This window comes from Cynocephalus volans, chromosome 10 (genome assembly GCF_027409185.1).
Source record: "Cynocephalus volans isolate mCynVol1 chromosome 10, mCynVol1.pri, whole genome shotgun sequence".
NCBI classification, from domain to species: Eukaryota; Metazoa; Chordata; class Mammalia; order Dermoptera; family Cynocephalidae; genus Cynocephalus; species Cynocephalus volans.
The window spans coordinates 110,723,777-110,740,324 of record NC_084469.1 but is presented as its reverse complement, the minus strand read 5'-3'; the positions used below and the strand labels follow the sequence as shown (position 1 = coordinate 110,740,324).

At 56.8% G+C, this 16,548-nt stretch overlaps 2 protein-coding genes across 3 annotated transcripts in view; both read right to left on the bottom strand.

The window, feature by feature from the left end:
* Nucleotides 1-660: 660 nt before the first annotated feature.
* Nucleotides 661-9,069, bottom strand: MEF2B (myocyte enhancer factor 2B). The gene is made up of 9 exons (XM_063110425.1): nucleotides 9,028-9,069; nucleotides 4,772-4,854; nucleotides 4,025-4,228; nucleotides 2,556-2,690; nucleotides 1,917-2,064; nucleotides 1,623-1,756; nucleotides 1,437-1,530; nucleotides 1,175-1,286; nucleotides 661-913 (listed from the first exon to the last, which is right to left on the bottom strand). The coding sequence occupies exons 2-9, from the start codon at nucleotides 4,823-4,825 to the stop codon at nucleotides 688-690; spliced, it is 1,107 nt and encodes a 368-aa protein (XP_062966495.1). The 5' UTR covers nucleotides 4,826-4,854; nucleotides 9,028-9,069; the 3' UTR covers nucleotides 661-687.
* BORCS8 (BLOC-1 related complex subunit 8) overlaps nucleotides 4,833-16,548 on the bottom strand; it is a 25,758-nt gene continuing 14,042 nt past the window's right edge. Inside the window, exon 6 of one of the 2 annotated variants that reach the window (XM_063110424.1) lies at nucleotides 4,833-4,854. The gene's annotated coding sequence lies outside the window, so the exon portion shown is untranslated. Of the gene's footprint in view, nucleotides 4,855-9,072; nucleotides 9,151-16,548 lie in introns of those variants that run through there. The other variant, XM_063110422.1, reaches the window with a different exon arrangement.

Sequence of the window (16,548 nt, the reverse complement as noted above, 5' to 3'; positions counted from 1 at the left end):
GCGTGGGTCAGATCTTCAGTGTTATGAAGATCCCTCTGAGACCAACCCGGGGGTGGCTGGGCAGGACGTGCAGACGCTGTCTCCCGGTGGCTCTTTGCTGGGAGCTCCCTCTGGCTCCTGGGCACCCAAACCCGCCCTCTCACACAGGCAGTTTGCGCCTCCGGAGTGGTGTATAAACGCCCTGCTTCCCCCTCGCCTTTTGGGTGGGACGAAGTCGCTGCGTCAAGGCGGGCTCGCGGTTACCAGCTGGAGGGTAAACAGAGCAGCCCCCCACCCCTGGGGTGGGGCCCCTCGACGCCGTCCCCAGGGCGCCCCCGCTCAGCACCCCTCCGCCCGGCCTCGCTCCCGGTACCCCCGTGCGCCCTGAGTCCTCCCCTCAGGGTCAGCTTGTGGAGAGGGCACCCCAAACCAAGGCGAGTAAAGAATGAGGCCGCTGGGGAGGGGGGACTCTGAGCGGCGACAGACAGTCTCGTCCACGGACGCCACGCGTGTTTTATTGGTGGAAACACACACAGGAGGGGGAAGGAGACCCCCAACGGGGGGTCCGAATCCAGCGCCCCCTGCAGGCCCCCCGCGGAGGGAGCTGCAACTGCTGGGCCTCCTAGAGAAGGCCTGGAGGAAGGCTGGGTCCCCGCGTGCCCCCGCCTCGCCCGGCGAGGGGACCTGGCCGGGGCCACCTGGTGTCCATTACCGGGGCCAGCCGTCAGCCGAGGGCAGCCGGCGCAGCGGAGGACCGGGCCGCAGGGGCTCTGCCAGGGACCGGGCGAGGAGCAGGGGGTAGGGGAAGGCTTTAGGAAAGTCGCTGGGGCCCCCGGGGGCCGGCGACAGGCGCTCCGACTTGATGCTGAGTGGGGGGGTCGGCGGGGAGGCGCCGCGGCCAGGGGGCCCCTCCTCGCCCAGGCTGCGGCCCCCACTGCAGGGGGAGAGAGAGAAGCGAGCCATGAGCCCAGCGAGGAGCGGAAGGAAGCCCGGGAGGTGGCATGGCGTGGGCAGAGGCTGGGCAGGAGGGCCCTGGGAAAGGAGGTGATGGCGGTCCCTCTTGGGGCTTCCAAAATTGCTGCCCACCCGTACCAGGAACAGCCGGGAGGGGCCGCACGCAGTACCAGGGATGGCCACGAGGGGTCAGCAGTAGCTAGGGGCGTCGGAGGACCTGGGGGCGCGGTCAGGGGCTTACCTGGGCTGGGCGGGGGCCGCCGGGGGACCGTCTCCCCTCGAGGACTGCCAGGGAGCCAGGGTGGGGGGCTGCAGCAGGCCAGGGGCCGGTGGAGGGTCTCCCAGGCCATATTCTGATGGGCAGGAGGGGTAGGCTCAGGTCTCGAGCTCTCCTTGACCCCCTTGCAGAAGCCTGACTCGCCCCACGGGCCACTGTTTAGTCCTGGTGGGTGGAGGAGCAGGCGTGGGGACACTTTCCAGGTCGGGCGGGTTGGGGGTGTTACCTGGAGGGCCTGCGGGAAGGAAGGGGAAGCTCCCCAGCGGGGGTCCTGGGGTCGCAGTGGAGCACGGGCTGTGCAGGCTACTGTAGAGGCTTCTCTGTGGGGAGAGAGGATGAAGGGGAAACTGAGGCCCACACCCAGGCCGCCTTGCTTGCCCCATTAGCCCCAGCACACCCTCTCCTCACTCACCGGAGTGCTCAGGCCCCCTCGGGCCCCAGCCAGACCACCAGGCAGGTCTGGCCTCCGGCCCTCTGCAGCCAGGTACAGCGGGGGTGGAGTCTTGCTGGTGAGGTGGCTTGGTGAGAAAAGAGGGTGCGCCAGTCCTGGGGAGGAGGAGACCCCCAGAGAGAGGGTAGACCATGTCATCTAATGAAGTCTGAGGTTGAGTGGTGACACACAGCCAGGCAGTGCCAGAGCCAAGGTCCACACACACCAGCCCCGGGATGCCCCTAACCTCACCCAAGGCCTATGTCCCATGCTCACCTGGAGGCCCGGCTTTGGGGGCTGCAGGTCGGAAGGGAGACGGGCGGCTCTGAGCAGGCAGGGCCTCCCCAAGCCCACTGGGGTCACAGCCTGGTGGGGGCAAGGCTCCATACACCATGTCTGGGCTGGGCATAGTGGGGGCTGCTGGCTGTGGGCAGACAGGCAGGATAGGTGGGTGGGGGCGCCAAGTCCAAGAGAGAAAATCCCAACAATTCAGAAGCCAGCCTCTACCTTCAGGAAGCCCTCACTTCTCCTCCCTCTGAGCTCCCTATCTGCTCCTCCCTGTGGCCCAACCCCACAGGCTGCAGAAGTCTTTGTCTGGCTCTACCTTTTCTCAGTAGCTAGGTCCAGAGCTGAGGTCTGTCAGCATAAACTTGGCACTGAGGGGGCTGCCCAGGATGTTTGATAAATCAAAGATATAAATAAGGATCTGTTTGCCTGTTGAACCCTTATTCATCCTTCAAAGCCCCAGCTACAATGCCCACTCCTTGAGGAAGCTTCCCCTGTCCACCCAGGCAGACTTGCCTCTAAACTCCAGGCTCCCTGGCCCTAGGTCCTTCTCTCAGCCCCAGCCTCAACCACTGGGGCCTAGGAGGTGTGGGGAGGGCACCATTCACTGTGGGGCAGGGAGTCACTTACATAGAGGCGGGGCCTGGGCAAGGCTGGGTCACCCCCATCACCTGCCAGCCTTCGCAGCTTCTCACCCGGCCCCTCAGGCCCCTCGTCTGGCTCCAGCTCTGGCCCATCAAGACCCACACCCCTCCGCTTCAGTGTCTGTGGGGACAGGAGATGACAAGGTGTAGCCTCATCCTGTACCCCAGCCAGGGAACCCAGTTCTATGGGATGGGGAGAGACCTTCCCCACCCAGCTCCGTGGGTGGGGTAGAGTGCACGCCTGGCCTGGTCCAGCCAAACCTCATTGACTCTCTTAATTTCCAACTGTGTGTGACAAAAGGACTGTCTTGCCTCAGGACCAGAGACCTATCCAGGCCACACAGCAGGGGCTGAGATCTGCACAGGCCTTAACAGGACTTGGGTACCTCCATTCTGCCCCCATGTGCAGCCTCAGAGCATGGCACGCAGTGGCTGCTTAACAAGCATCAGCAGATGTCCTGAGCTGCCTTCCCCTAGGACCACAGAGTCGACACTCCTGGGCCCCTGCCTCTCTTTTGCCAGCTTCTCCCTCCCCTCCCAAAACATTGGGGGCTCCCAGGTATGGTCATGAACCTGCTGCTCTCTCCAGCTGCGTGACTTCAGCTTCTGATCTGGGAAAAGATTCCCATGTCTACAGGGACAGTGATCTCTCCCCCACTCTGGGTGGTGGGTGTGAGGACTGAGCCAGCTGCTGCAGGGCCTTTCTCCTGAGGACGCAGCAGCTCAGACAGAAACACTGCTGTCCTCCGTGTGGTTGGCCTACTTTGTGGTGTCTTTTATTCTCTGTTTCTGTTTCCCTCTCTGTCTTTTTCTCTGTGTGTGTGCCTCGGTCTGTCTCCCCCTCTCTGTCTCTGTGTGTGTGTCTCTTTTTCAGTCTTTCTGTCTGCTTCTCTCTCCTTCTCTGTCTCTCACAATCTCTGTCTCTCTCTTTCTCTGCATATATATCTCTGTCTCTGTCTCCCCCTCTCTGTCTCTCACTGTGTGTCTCTCTGCTCTGTCTCTCTTTCTCTCTATGTGTCTGTCTCTCTGAGTATCTCTCCCCTTCCCTCTATGTATCTATCTCCCTGTCTCTGTCTCCCTCTGTCTCTCTCTGTCCCCATTTATGATGGCAGGAATTTAAGAGCACAGTCAGTGAAGACAGACCCAGGTTCAAAACCTGCCTCCTCCACATTCACTGTGTGACCTTCGCAGGTGGTGAGGACTCCTCTGAGCCTCATGTCCCCGCCTGTAGGAGAGGGGGATCGTCCCTCACCACATAGGTAACAAAACTAAATAAGATGCTGTGTCTGAGGGTGGCATAGTCAGCCCTCAATGCACAGTGGTTGATGCTCTTGATTCTGCTGTCCAGGCAGCTGCCTCTAGAAGGGACCCTCCGTCGCCCCAAACTTGCTTTTACCAGCAGCAAAGCCAGACACAATGCTTGCCTTTTGTGCAAACTAAGAGTCCCCAGGGTACCTCGAGGATGTCGGCGTTGGTGCGGCTCTCATGGGGCTCGCTGTACTCGGTGTACTTCAGGAGCACGCGGTCCATGTCGGTGCTGGCGTACTGGAAGAGGCGGTTGGCGCTGTTGAAGATGATGAGGGCGATCTCACAGTCGCAGAGCACACTCAGCTCATAGGCCTTCTTCATCAGCCCGAACTTCCTCTTGGTGAATGTCACCTGGACCCAGGACCCACAGGGGCGGGAAGAGTGCGCGAAGACGAGGATCGGGGGTGGCGTGGTGGGGCAGATTGCTGCTCAAACATGCCACATGATTCTGTACCTTCTGCCTGTGCTGTTCTTTCTGGCTGCACTGCTCCTTCTCACTTTGCAACCTGGCAAACTCCTATCGGCGCTTCAAAACCCAGCCCCAAATTTCCCTCCTTTTTGGGAAGTTTCCCTGGGCCTCCCAAGCAGAGCCCACACTCTCTCTCTGGGCTCCCCCACTTCTGTGCCTCCCTCTGATCCAGCTCTCTGAGTTGGGTGTGTCTGTGTCGAGCTCTGTCTCCCCTGTGATGGGGCTCCAGTCATTAAGAAGAATAAATAAATGAATGATCATGAAAATAAGCAAAGGTTTCATTTTAAACTCCTGACACTGCTTCAAGGCTCCTCAGGCCTCCTCGTCCTCTTGCAGTTCCTCAAACGGCCAGGCCTTTGCCCAAGCCATGCCCCTGCCAGGATGCCTTTCCCCCAACTGCTATTTATTCCACCCAGTGAACTCACCTGCCGATTCCTTTGGTCCAGAATGCGTGAGATCTGAATCTTTTTTCTCCCCATCCTCCCAGGCTGGGTGGAACGACCTTGGTCTGGGGGAGGAGGGGGCGAGGACAGAATGTATGGGTGAAGAGAGCGGAGGAGCACCCCAGCCTCCCCCTGTCCTCTGCCTGCCACTGCCAGGCACCAAGGGGAAGATGATGCAGAAAACCGAGGCAGGCTGGGTCACCCCTGCAGTCCCCACCCTCGATCAGCCCCAGGATGCAGGGATGTTCAATAAACACGTTCACACCAACTCCATGTGAGGAGAAGGCTGACCAGGAATGAAAAAGCTGAGTACAGATGCCCCCACCCTGGGATCTGAAAAGCAAAACATTGGACTGGCTGGCTGGCTCTGTCAGTTAGAGCGTGGCCTTGTAACACCAAGGTCAAGGGTTCAGATCCCCATACCAGCCAGCTGCAAAAAAATGAAATAAAACAACACAACACATCGTAAAAATAAGGCCAAGGACTTGGATCCCTGAACTAGCCAGCCACCAAAAAAATAAAAATAAAACAACACAAGCTGGTGACCATGAGACCTCAGATGCACCTGACCTCCTGGGCCTCAGTTTCTCTGTCTGTGCAGGGGTGATGATAGTGACAGAAATGAGCTAACCCATATGAGGCATTCAGATCTGTCCAGCACGCAGCAAGTACCATATACACACGGTTATGATGAATATTGGCAGCAGTCTAAAGTCCCCAATGGGCCAGGCTGGGGGCCCACCAGATGCCAGCACCCAGCAGTGCTCAGCAAACATTGGTCATCATATCAGTGACCCCAAGCCACCAAAAGTCAGAAGGTGGCATGCGTAGGGGCTCATTCATGCTGAGCTGCCACACAGTGTGGTTGGTCAACGCGGTGGACACGTTCCATCTCATTCAATCCCATTCCATTTTACTCAATCCCACAACAGCTCCCCAGCCCCCCAAGAGCAAGATCAAGGGTTGTGATGATAAGAAAACACATATCAAGCATTGCACCAAGCATGGAAAAAAGTCTAGGAGGAAATGCTCATGATGGCAGTCACTGCTGGATGGAGGATTACAGGTGAGGTTTTTTTCCCCTTTCTTTGTAAACTGGGGTGAAATTCACATAACATAAAATTCACCATTTTAAAGTGCACAGTTCAGTGGCATTTAGCACATTCAAAGAGTTGTACAACTGTCAACCCCATTTAGTTCCAGAACATTCTCATCACCCCAGAAGGAAACCCTGTCCCCATCAGCAGTCACTCTCCACCCCCCTCCCCCAGCCCCTGACAACCACCAACCTGCTTTCTGTGTCTATGGATATGAATGTCTGTTGTGGACATTTCATATAAATGGAATCATACACCATGTGGCCTTTTGTACCCTCCCCCACCCCCCCTTTTTTTTCTTTTTGGTGGCTGGCTGATACAGGATCTGAACCCTTGACCTTGGTGTTATAACTCCGAGCTCTAACAAACTGAGCCAACTGGCCAACCCTTCCCCCTTTTTGACTATCTGAATTTTCTAACTTTCTCCCTTCAGTGATTATAAATTACTTCTGTCGAAAAAAAAATTTTTTTCAAAGAATAATAGAAACTCCACCCCTGTTCCACCTTCCAGCAGGAAGACATGGGGACACCCTGGAAAGGCCTCTGGCTCTAGGTTGGGGCCTCAGGTCTGCTTGGTGACTTGGGAGAAAGCCTGGACCCCCCCCATGGGGATCCTGGATCTCTCTGGTAGGGGTCCCAGAAGGGATCACTTGGGGGGGGGCAACCAAGGCCCACAGCATGCTGGGGTCCAGGCCTCCCCCAGTGCCTCCATGCAGGGTTCCATGGAACAAAGGAATCACATTGCCTGTCCTGCAGTACCACGCTGATGTACAGACAGCCATCCCAGGCCCCTGAGACCCCAAGGGGATGCATACGTAGCCTGCTGTGTTGACCTCAAGCACACCCTCCACTCTCTCTGGGCCGGGTCCCTGAGCCTTCACAACTGTGCAGATCCTGCCCGGACCATCAGCCCCAGCCCCCAGCTCTGGCTTGACTTGCTAAATTTAACCTCCAGGGCTAATTTTAATCCCCAGCCAGAATCATGCACGTTCCCACGGCAGGGATGTGTTGCCCCCACCCTACTGGGTCCCTGAGGGCTGGATGGGGGCACTGGCCCAGAGGTCCCAGTGCCAAGATGACTCCAGAAATGTCCCCCACACTTGGGGTCCCATGAGAGCAGAGGCCAGGGTAGGCCTTGGACCTGAGTGTCTTGGGCCTGGAAGACCTGACTCCAGCCCCTTCCCAGTCTGTCCCCATTTTAGACATGAACACTGTGACTAAAGCAGGGTTCACACGATGGGGGAGCCCCAAGAGCCAGGAGCTTGGAGGGTGGGGGGGTTTCTTGGAACTGAGACCCAGGAGCTGAGACAGGAAGTGAGTTCCAGACAGAAGGAACAGCAAGTGCAAGGGGCCTGAGGAGGGACAAAAAACAGCGGAGGTTGGAGTCAGTGGGCAGGGTGAGAGGTCACAGAGGCTGGGACACTCTGGGCCTTTGGAGCTGTGCGGAGGACTGTGGGTTTTGGCCCAAGAATGATGGAGAGCTACAAGTGCGTTTTGAGCAGAGAAGGGCTGGGGCTTCGTTTATCATTTTCAAACTCGGCTTGTGGCTTCTGTGGGGATCAGGATTGTTGGGGGCTGGGGTGGAGATGGCAGGAGGCTGGAGAGGAGGCCAGGGCTGTGTCCATCTGCGTGGAGACTGGGGGCGGGGCCCCCCCTGTGCCAGGCCTGTACCTCACTCTATAAGTCACTCTACTCCAGGGCCCTTTGGGTGCTCCAGAAGCCACCAGGTCCTTCGTTACCTCTGGAGCCAACTCTGACAGGTACAGATGAGTTCATGCAGGTGTTTGACTGTCCTGACCCCTGATGATGCTGGAACCCTCCTAATCCCATCACCCAAAAACCAAACTCATCCCCCACTTTGGCCCATAAGGGACCTACCCAACACACAGCTCTGATCGTGGCCCTCCCTGCTGTTCCTCTGGACTCCCACAGTCCCTGTCCTTCCCCTTTGGTTCTGACTGCATGGGGCTGGGGGTATGTGTATCCAGCTTTGTTTCACCCAGACTAGAAGCCCTTCTGGATCAGGCCCAGGAATGGTCAGGAAAATCTGTTGAGTGGAGCAGGTCAAGAGAAACATGACTGACCTCCCCCCCCAGCTTCCCTCAACAACTTCCTCTCAGACTCCCCTAGCTGATACCCTGCCCAGAAATACACGCGTATGCAAATCCAGCCACTCGGCGTTGACCTGTCTTGGGCCCAGGTGTGAAGGGCCAGCCAAGGAACGCGGAGGCGGACGAGGCGGATGCCCTGGAGTGTGCATGTATATTTGTACTCACATGCAAATCCCTGCCCAGAGCTGCAGACAGACTCTGGTGGCCCATTCTCCAGATGTTGGTGTGATCGGAACTGCTGGGGGAGGTGGTGGCGTGTGCTGAGTGTGTTGGGCACGAGGGGGGAGGCTGAGGTTTGGGGAGGAGTCTTCTGCACACACATACCCTCCCCCTTCCCCCCTTGTCCAGAAGGCAGAGGGCTTGTGGCATCTGCCCAGCACAGAAGGAGAGAGGTAGACCCATACACCTGCGGATGGGGCAGGGAAGAAAGACAGGAGAAATCCAAGAAGACTTCTCAGGGGAGGAAGCATGTCATGGGGCCTAGATGCAGAGGCTGGATGGGGGCTTGAGTGGATGGGAAGAGGGGTAGGCATTTGCAGGCGAGAGTCCAGCACCTCCCCACCTCTTTCTTTGCACTCTCATACTTAGCATTGATTAAGTATCAACTTGTGCTAACCACTAAGCTAAGCTGACCTCAAAAGAAGTAGAAAGCTCAAGTAGACCAACAACCATAGAAGATTAGAAAACTGACTCGAGGGGCTGGCTGGTTAGCTAAGTTGGTGAGAGCGTGGCCTTGTAACACCAAGGTCAAGTGTTTCTTTCCTGTACCAGTCAGCTGCTAAAATAAAAAATAAAAAAATAAGGAAACTGATTCGAGATCTGCCATTGAAAAGGCAAGAGGCCCAGATGGTTTTACAGCTATTTTATTGAACCTCAAAGAAGAGAAAAGTTCAACGTTATTTGAACTAATTCAGACGTTTAAAATAGATAGGAGCTGCCCAAGTCATTTTTATGAAATTCCTTTATGTCAAAACCTGACTAAAAAACAGAAGATAATGAAAAAAACCCTAATTCCAAAAAAAGTACTGACCACAATAGAGGCCGTGTTAGGCAGAGATTTCAAGGAAGTCCTCTCTGAAGCACAGAGACAACCATGTGAGGAAAGAGTCGGCCGTGGGGAGATGTGGGGAGAGGGTGATCCTCGCAGGGGCACCTGAAAACACAAAGGCCTGGAGGTGATCACGAGTTTGGCATTTTGAAAAAAATCCAAGAAGTCTGCATGACGACAGCAAGAGCAAGGGGGAGAGAGGAAGGGGGGGAGTTGGCGGGGGTCAGATCACACAGGGCCACATGGGCCACAGAGAGGAGTGTAGGCTTTACTCTGAGGGCACTGGGGAGCCACGGAGAGTGTGGGAGCAGGGGAGGGTTGGGATAGGATTTTACAGTTTTCAAAAGTACCTCTGGCTCTCATGAGTTGCTGGTGGGAGGAGAAAGAGGTATAGCACTTGGAAAACCGTCTGGCATCTATTAAGTCTGAACAGATGCCTATGCTATGACCCCGTGGTCCCTCTCCTCAGCATTCTCTCAAGAGAAGCGGGGCCATGTTGTACCAGAAGACACAGACAAGAATGTTCTCAGCAGCTGCAGGCATCTTAGCCCCAAACTAGAAATGACCCAAATGCCCTCAGTAGGAGAATCGGTAAGTACTTTCTGGTAGGTTCTGCAGTGGACTATAACACAATGCAGAAAAAAGGATGCACTCTGGCTCCATGTCACAACACGGGTGAATCTCACAGGCTACATGTGACTCAATGATGCCAGACTCCAGAGGGGACACATGGTGTGATTACATTTACACGGAGTTCCAGAATAGTCAAAAGCCACCTATAATGATGGATGTCAGCACAGAGGCCATGCTGGGCAGAGGCTGTGACAGGGCAGTGGCCCAAGGGGGGAGTCCCAGGGTTTGGGAATCTCCTGCTCCCTGACCTAGAGTCTGGGGACACGGATGTGCTTATTCTGTGCAAATGCATCGAGCTCTAATCCAATGAGTTGTGTGCTTTTCTTAGTGTGATTTATCTCAAGAAAATGATATTTTAGAAAGCACCCCCCTCACCCCACCTGCTCATGGCTGCCATGGGGAGAAGCCTGTCTAGGCAGGGGTGGGGTCACAGGAAGAGGCTGGGGCAGGTGTTCAGGTGGGAGACGTGGAGCCTGGACCGGAGCAGGGTCTGGAGCTGGGCATAAGTGGATGGATGGATTGTTTGGTGACTGAAGGGGCAGGAGGGCTGTCTGGTTAGCTCAGTTGGTTAGAACGTGGTGTTGTAACACTAAGGTCAAGGGTTCGGATCCGCATACTGGCCACCAGCCACCAAAGAAAAAAAAAGAAGGGCAGGACATGCTAGTGGCACATACCTGGGGTAGAGGAGAAGCAGAGTCCTAAGCCTGAGAACTGGGGGGATGGGGAGAAGGGCTGGAAGATCTCATGAGCCCCAGGAGCATCATAAACTCTCTATGGCAGTATCTGTGGTCACTAAGTCAATCATCAAACACCCCCAAGGTCCTTCAAGCCATAGACTGTCACCTCCCCAGCCTGGCGAAGCCTCTTGGCCCCCAAGTGATAGTGTCACCTCTCCATGTGGGAGGACTCAGTTTTCTCATCTGTAAATGGGGATGAGAATCATTCTCCCACCAGAGAAGGACAAGGTCTTGGAACTTCTGGGGACGCTGAGTCAGAATGTCATCTTGCAGGCCGAGCCCGTGGCGCACTCGGTAGAGTGCTGCGCTGGCAGCGCGGCGACGCTCCCGCCGCGGGTTCGGATCCTATATAGGACTGACCGGTGCACTCACTGGCTGAGTGCTGGTCACGAAAAAACGGCAAAAAAAAAAAAAAAAAAAAAAGAATGTCATCTTGCAAGACCATGGCAACACGCTCAGTCACATCAACTCCCCACTTCCTCCCCCATCAAATGGGTCACAGGATCCTGACCTCAAAGGCTTTGAAGAGAGGGTTTGAGAGAAAGGATTGGGAACATGGCAAGTTCCCCTTCTTGTCTCCCAGTGGAGCTCTAATAGGGGGACAAGTGACAGTCACTCTGCCAGAGCCTGCAGGGAGGCCGTGGCTTGGTGGGTTGGCGGGGACAGGGCCCAGGAGAGGGGGGAGGAAAGGAGAAGTGAGAAGCAGGTGGGTGGCGGGGGGAGGTGAGGGCCCGCAGGACGCGGCGAAGCGGGGAGGGGGCGCTGCTCCTGGTCGCTGCAGCGGATCCGGCGGCGGCCCCGCCTCATGCAACCCAGGCAGCAGTTTCATCACCTGCTCCCCAAGCACCTCATTACGGGCAACAGGAAGAGCCCCTTGGAAAGCCGGGACCACCCCCCTTGGGGGCTCTGACCCCAGCTGGGGGCGACCCTCCCTCTCCAGCCCAAGCCCTGTGCCCGCCTCCTCCCCTGGGGGCCTGGGGATATCGTGCCCAGGTTGGGGGGAACTGTCAGTGACCTAGGGGCCTGGTTCAGCCCACAGTGGCCCCTGGAGCCCCCCACTTGGGGAGACAGTTGGCTTGGACAGTAACTCCCTGCTGCAGAACTTCTCAGTTTCTGCCCCCAGAAAATAGGAAGAATCAGGGCTGCCTTGTGGTCACCAGGCCCTGACTCCTCTCAGAAGGCCTTGGAGTCACCTCTCCTCAGCCCTGGAGAGGGGGACAGACCAGAGTGAGGGCCCCCAGCAGTCCCAGGCAGGGGTGCTGGAGTGGGGGTGTGTGGGGTTGGGAGTCAGGGAGAAAGCCCATTCCTTGTATGGATGGAACGGGGATTAGGGAGATCCCCCGACACAGAGACCCCCAAACACAGGCAGAGCCCCTCAAAATTCAGATGCCTAAAATACAATGGATCCCCAAGAATATGCATCACCCCAACAAACACACGAAGACCCCTGCATATAAAAGTGCCTAAAACACATGCAGTCCATGATACACGCAGACCCCCCAATCCCATGCAGCCCTCCAAACACACATATCCCCAAAACACACTCAGATCCCTCTGCACTGCAAACCCCCAAATACACTCAGACCCCCAGACACACACAGGACCCCAAAACAAGCCAATTCCCCAATTCCCTTTGTCCATAGGTCCCTCTGGCACCCATGGGGAAACTGAGGTGCAATGGAGGACCCTTAGTTCCATTCCCACGTCCTCCCCCATCCTGCTCCTGGAAAGGAAGTTTCCTGCTATAGGGGGAGAAACTCGGGGTGGGCAGTACTCACACCCTGCTCCAGGAGCCCCCCTTGGCCACTCACTGAGAGGTCAGGACTGGGACTGCAGGGCCAGCCAGGGAAGGTTTGAATCTTGACTCTGTCACACGTTCATTGGTGATGCTTCCTGAGCCTCAGTTTCTCCATTTATACAATGGGTCTCTGAGAGCACCCACATTTCCCCCCACTTGGAAAAGTATCATCAATGAGCAAATTCTCAGTCCACCTTCTGTCCCTTTCTGGGCAACTGATACACCAGCCTCAAGCAGACCTGCCGCTTTCCCATCTCTACCCCTTTGCCTGGGCTGTGCCCTTTCCCTGGAGCACCTTTCTCAGCGCAGTCAGGTCTGAGGAGCTGCTACACGTCCTACAAGGACCCACAGAAACCCCCCACTTTCCCAGGTGGGATTCAACTCTCCCTGCAGTACTTAGCCTTACCAGATACTTTCTGTGTTTCTTCGTTGCTCTCTGTGACAAGCATCTCACCCACTAGGATGTCCCGCTCTGTGAGGGGGCTCCCCAGCCCCTGGCACCCTTCCTTGAATGAATAAGCACACAACTGCTTAACAAGCAGAAGAAACATTGGCAACTTGTTCAGTTTTCCTTTAAACTTGCAGCCCTCAAAACAAATTCAAGACCCCATCCAGCTTATGGGCCACCATTTGAGACCACTATTCTAAACAATCTTCACAGCACAACAGCCAATTAGATGGTGCTTGTCCTCTCAGCCAAAGGACTGACTCGCTGAAGGTCCCACTGCCCACCCTGGAAGGTTACCCTTACCCTGTCCAGAGGATCATGCACTGCAAACCTGGCCTGGTACAGGTGCATTTACCTGCCAAGGAGGCCGGGTCCTCTGTCATGCTCGCTGCAAACTGAGGCCCGCCGCCCCATCTCACCTCCCCAAGGGATCCTGACACCTGGATCCGGGAGGGACCCCACACTCTAACCGGACCCTCCGGTCCCAGAAACTTCGGAGTCCAGGGCTACCTTAGCCCCCAGCGATGTCCCCTGAGCCACAGTTGTGGCTGCAGGGACAGCCCAAGATTTCTCTCTCTTTGTTTCAGAGAAAGATCTCCCCGTCGGGACCCAGAAATTCATCCCCAGAGCCCTGGGCCTCCCTGCTTGGGAAATTAGCACATCTGTCAGCACTGGGCAGAAGGGACCCAGCCCACAGCCCAGCAACCCCAAGACACAGCTAGCAGGGATCCCAAGATGGGGCTTTGGGGAATCCCCGGCCCCCACTGTCTTCCCCCAGCAATGTCTGGGAGCCCACCAGGTGTCCAGGATGCAGGAGCAGGGGGTGGGCAGACCCAGCTAGGCCTCCTCATCGTCCACTCTGGTGGGAGAAGCAATGACAGACACATAACCGTGTAGAGACAAAGGCCTGCCTGGAAGAAATTCAACACGGGGTAGGCAGTGGAAAGGAAGCTGCTTTGGATAGAGGGTCCAGGAAGGCCTTTCTGAAGAGGGGTTGTCACAAGGATGAGAGGTCACCAGCTGCATAGGGATATGGGGGACAGCCTGCTTGTTGGACAGAGTGGCAGGTGCAAAGGCCCTGAGGTGGGAAAGTGCTAGGTGGGTTACAGGAGCAGGGAAGGCCTGTGTGGCTGGGGTGGAGTTAGCAAGGGGCAGCTGGAGACAGAGAAGGGCAGGGAGGCTGCAAGGGGCCTCTGGGGGCAGAGTGAGGGGCTGGATCATAGAGCAATGGGGAGCTATGGAAGGTGTGTGAGCAGGGCAGGGCTGTGGTCTGATTCAGGATTTTCAGAAGACCTTGTGGCTGCCATGGGGAGAAGGCCTGCTGGTGCAGGACAGCATCCAGCAGGAGATGGGGGCTCCTGGACCATGCAGTGGATGAGGCAGGACTGTGCCCATGGGAGCGATGACTCTTTATCCCAACCCACTGCAATTCCTCCCTTCCCCGGACTCCACCTTGACATTAGGGGAACCTGGACCTAGCAGAACAACCCCTGACAAAGGGGTTGGGGATGGGGATGAGGCTGGATGGGGCTCACAGGCACCTCCTCTTACTGAATGCCTACTGTCTGCCCGGGCCCACATCGTACCTCATTTACACGCAAGACCTGCCTGACCCACGGACAGTCCAGTGAAGCAGAGACAGGAGATGGGCTTCTTCCCAGGGCCACACAGTGAGACCCCCAGATCCCCACTCAAGCCTGGGCTTGTACCCCTGGGGCTGTCCTGCCACACCTCAAACTCACCCTCTCCGCCCAGTCTGGGAAGTGGGCCTGGGCTTATTCAGCCCAGAACTACCATGGGGATCCTGAACCTGGGGTCAATGGAGTAGCTGCGCAAGTCCCTGCGGCGCAGGCCCAGGGCTGTTTTGGAGGTCTGAGAATGGGAGCAGGCTTCCATGTGCTCCCTGTGGGGATTCACAGGCAGGGCTGGGGTGAGCTCCCTGACACATTATTACTCTTCTCATAAGAATGACATCTGTCTCAGGTGCATACGTGCCTCAAATCTTCCAGAAGGCCAGACCCCCAACATGGCCATACTCATTACCTCTAAGCTGGGGCGACGAGTAATTTTAATTCCCTCTCTCCTCTCAATTTGCATTTTCCAGATGTCTGCCTGGTTGGGTAATGATTTAACCAAACAGATCACTAGTTGGAGATGGGAAGCCAAGATTGGGTTCAACTTGCTCGGGTCACAGGGGCAGCCACGGAGCTCAGAGAGGGGCAGCAACCTGTCAGAGGTCACACAGAGAGTGGGGAGAGGAAGCTGGAGCCCCTCAACCCCTGGCTTTTGTTCTCCTGGGGGTGGTGAGAAGTGGCCATGAGCCCCATCCTTTCTCAAGGGGCCTGGGTGTCCCCACCTGACCTCAGTCTTCCCTCCCGAAAACCAGCTTCCAACCCCACAGGTGACACCCCAAGGCCCTAAATGTCCTGAAACTCTGTTCCCTGGAGGCCAAGAGTCTCTCCTCATTTCGGACAGGTGGTGGGCGACAGGCAAGGGACTGGAGGGACCAAGACTGCCTTATCAGGAAGTACCTTTGACCTTTAGAATCAAACCTCACAACCTGTCCTTCGAAGTCTAAATACTTTTTAAAACCCAGTTTCCTTCACCCCGAAAGTCTGAGAGTTCTCATTCCCCTGATGCCGTGGGTCCAGAGGTCCTGACCTCCCCCGGTGAGGATTCTCAGCCAGGCAAGGGAGGAGGCCTCAGCTATTTCTGCCTTCGGGGTTCTGCAGCTGGGAGTAAGGGGTGGCCAGGGACCCGGGTTGCCGATGTCTGCAGCTTAAACTCTGTTTTATTTTCTTTTTTTTTTTTTTTTTTTTTTTTTTTTTTTTTTTTTTTTTTTTTTTTGCAGCTTAAACTCTGAGAGAGGCGGTGGGGGGAGGAAAGGGACTGTGACTGTGAAAGTCACACTGCCACCAGCTTGTCATGTGCTGACAACCACAGAGGGCTGCGACTCTTGTTCCTGTACCCGAGTCCCAGATAGGGACACCGAGGCACAGAGAAGGGGTGGCCTGGGTAGCTGTGCCCCCTGGATCCTGGGGCTCCATGCCCATGGTCCTGCCGTGACACATGAGACCATACCCACAGCAGTAAAGCACAGGTTTGAGCACAAGGTCCTGGTCAACGCCCAAGGGGCGCGCGCCGGCAGAGGCGGACACCGCATCTCTCGGACATGGAGCTCACAGACACATAACAGGGGCTCATGGAACCACAACTTTGGACAAACCACCCATCAGACTCAAAACCCTGCAACTCATCAAAACCTCAGACACACAGCCTTTCAGACACAACACCCATCAGACTCACACCCCTCACACCACAACCTCTCAGGCTCACACCCCTCAACGTACAACATCCCGGACCCACAGCCGGCCCCTGGGACGCACACACCTAGACATGCACGCCGCCCCCGGACGCACAGCCGCGCTCCCGGACCCGCAAACCCAGCGCAACCCGCGGAAGCCGTGCAGAGGGCTTCGCACGAGCCCTGCCGCGACCCGCCCGCACGACACTCACCTGCTGGGCCTCAGGGCTGGGGCGCTCGGCGCACGGACCGCGGGCCACGGCCGCAGGTGCCTTCCGAGCGGGCGGCCCCGCCCCCGGGGCTGATTGGGCGGGGAGGCGTATTTGCATAGAGGGCGACACCGCTGGGACCGCGATGGGCGGGCCCTTGGGCGTGGCCCCGCCCCGAGAGCGCGGGATCGGGCGCTGCCACGGAGGCGAGGGACGCAGAAACGAGGGAGAAGGACGCGGGAGGGGGCTGGATCACACCAGCCAGGCTCCCTGCACTGGGCCCCCCTGACCTCACTGCTGACCCCGATCCTACCGTGACCCTGACCCGCATTTGGACCCTGTCCCTAACTCGGACCACTGCTAACCCATTCCTG

What these genes read in the sequence shown, in the direction of transcription:
- MEF2B (XM_063110425.1), bottom strand. Translation starts at nt 4,825, where the DNA reads ATGGGGAGAAAAAAGATTCAGATCTCACGCATTCTGGACCAAAGGAAT. An exon ending in TGCCCAGGCCCCGCCTCTAT is followed by an intron (nt 2,065 to 2,555) that starts GTAAGTGACTCC and finishes GTCTGCCCACAG; the next exon opens with CCAGCAGCCCCCACTATGCC. An exon ending in CCCCAAAGCCGGGCCTCCAG is followed by an intron (nt 1,757 to 1,916) that starts GTGAGCATGGGA and finishes CCTCCTCCCCAG; the next exon opens with GACTGGCGCACCCTCTTTTC.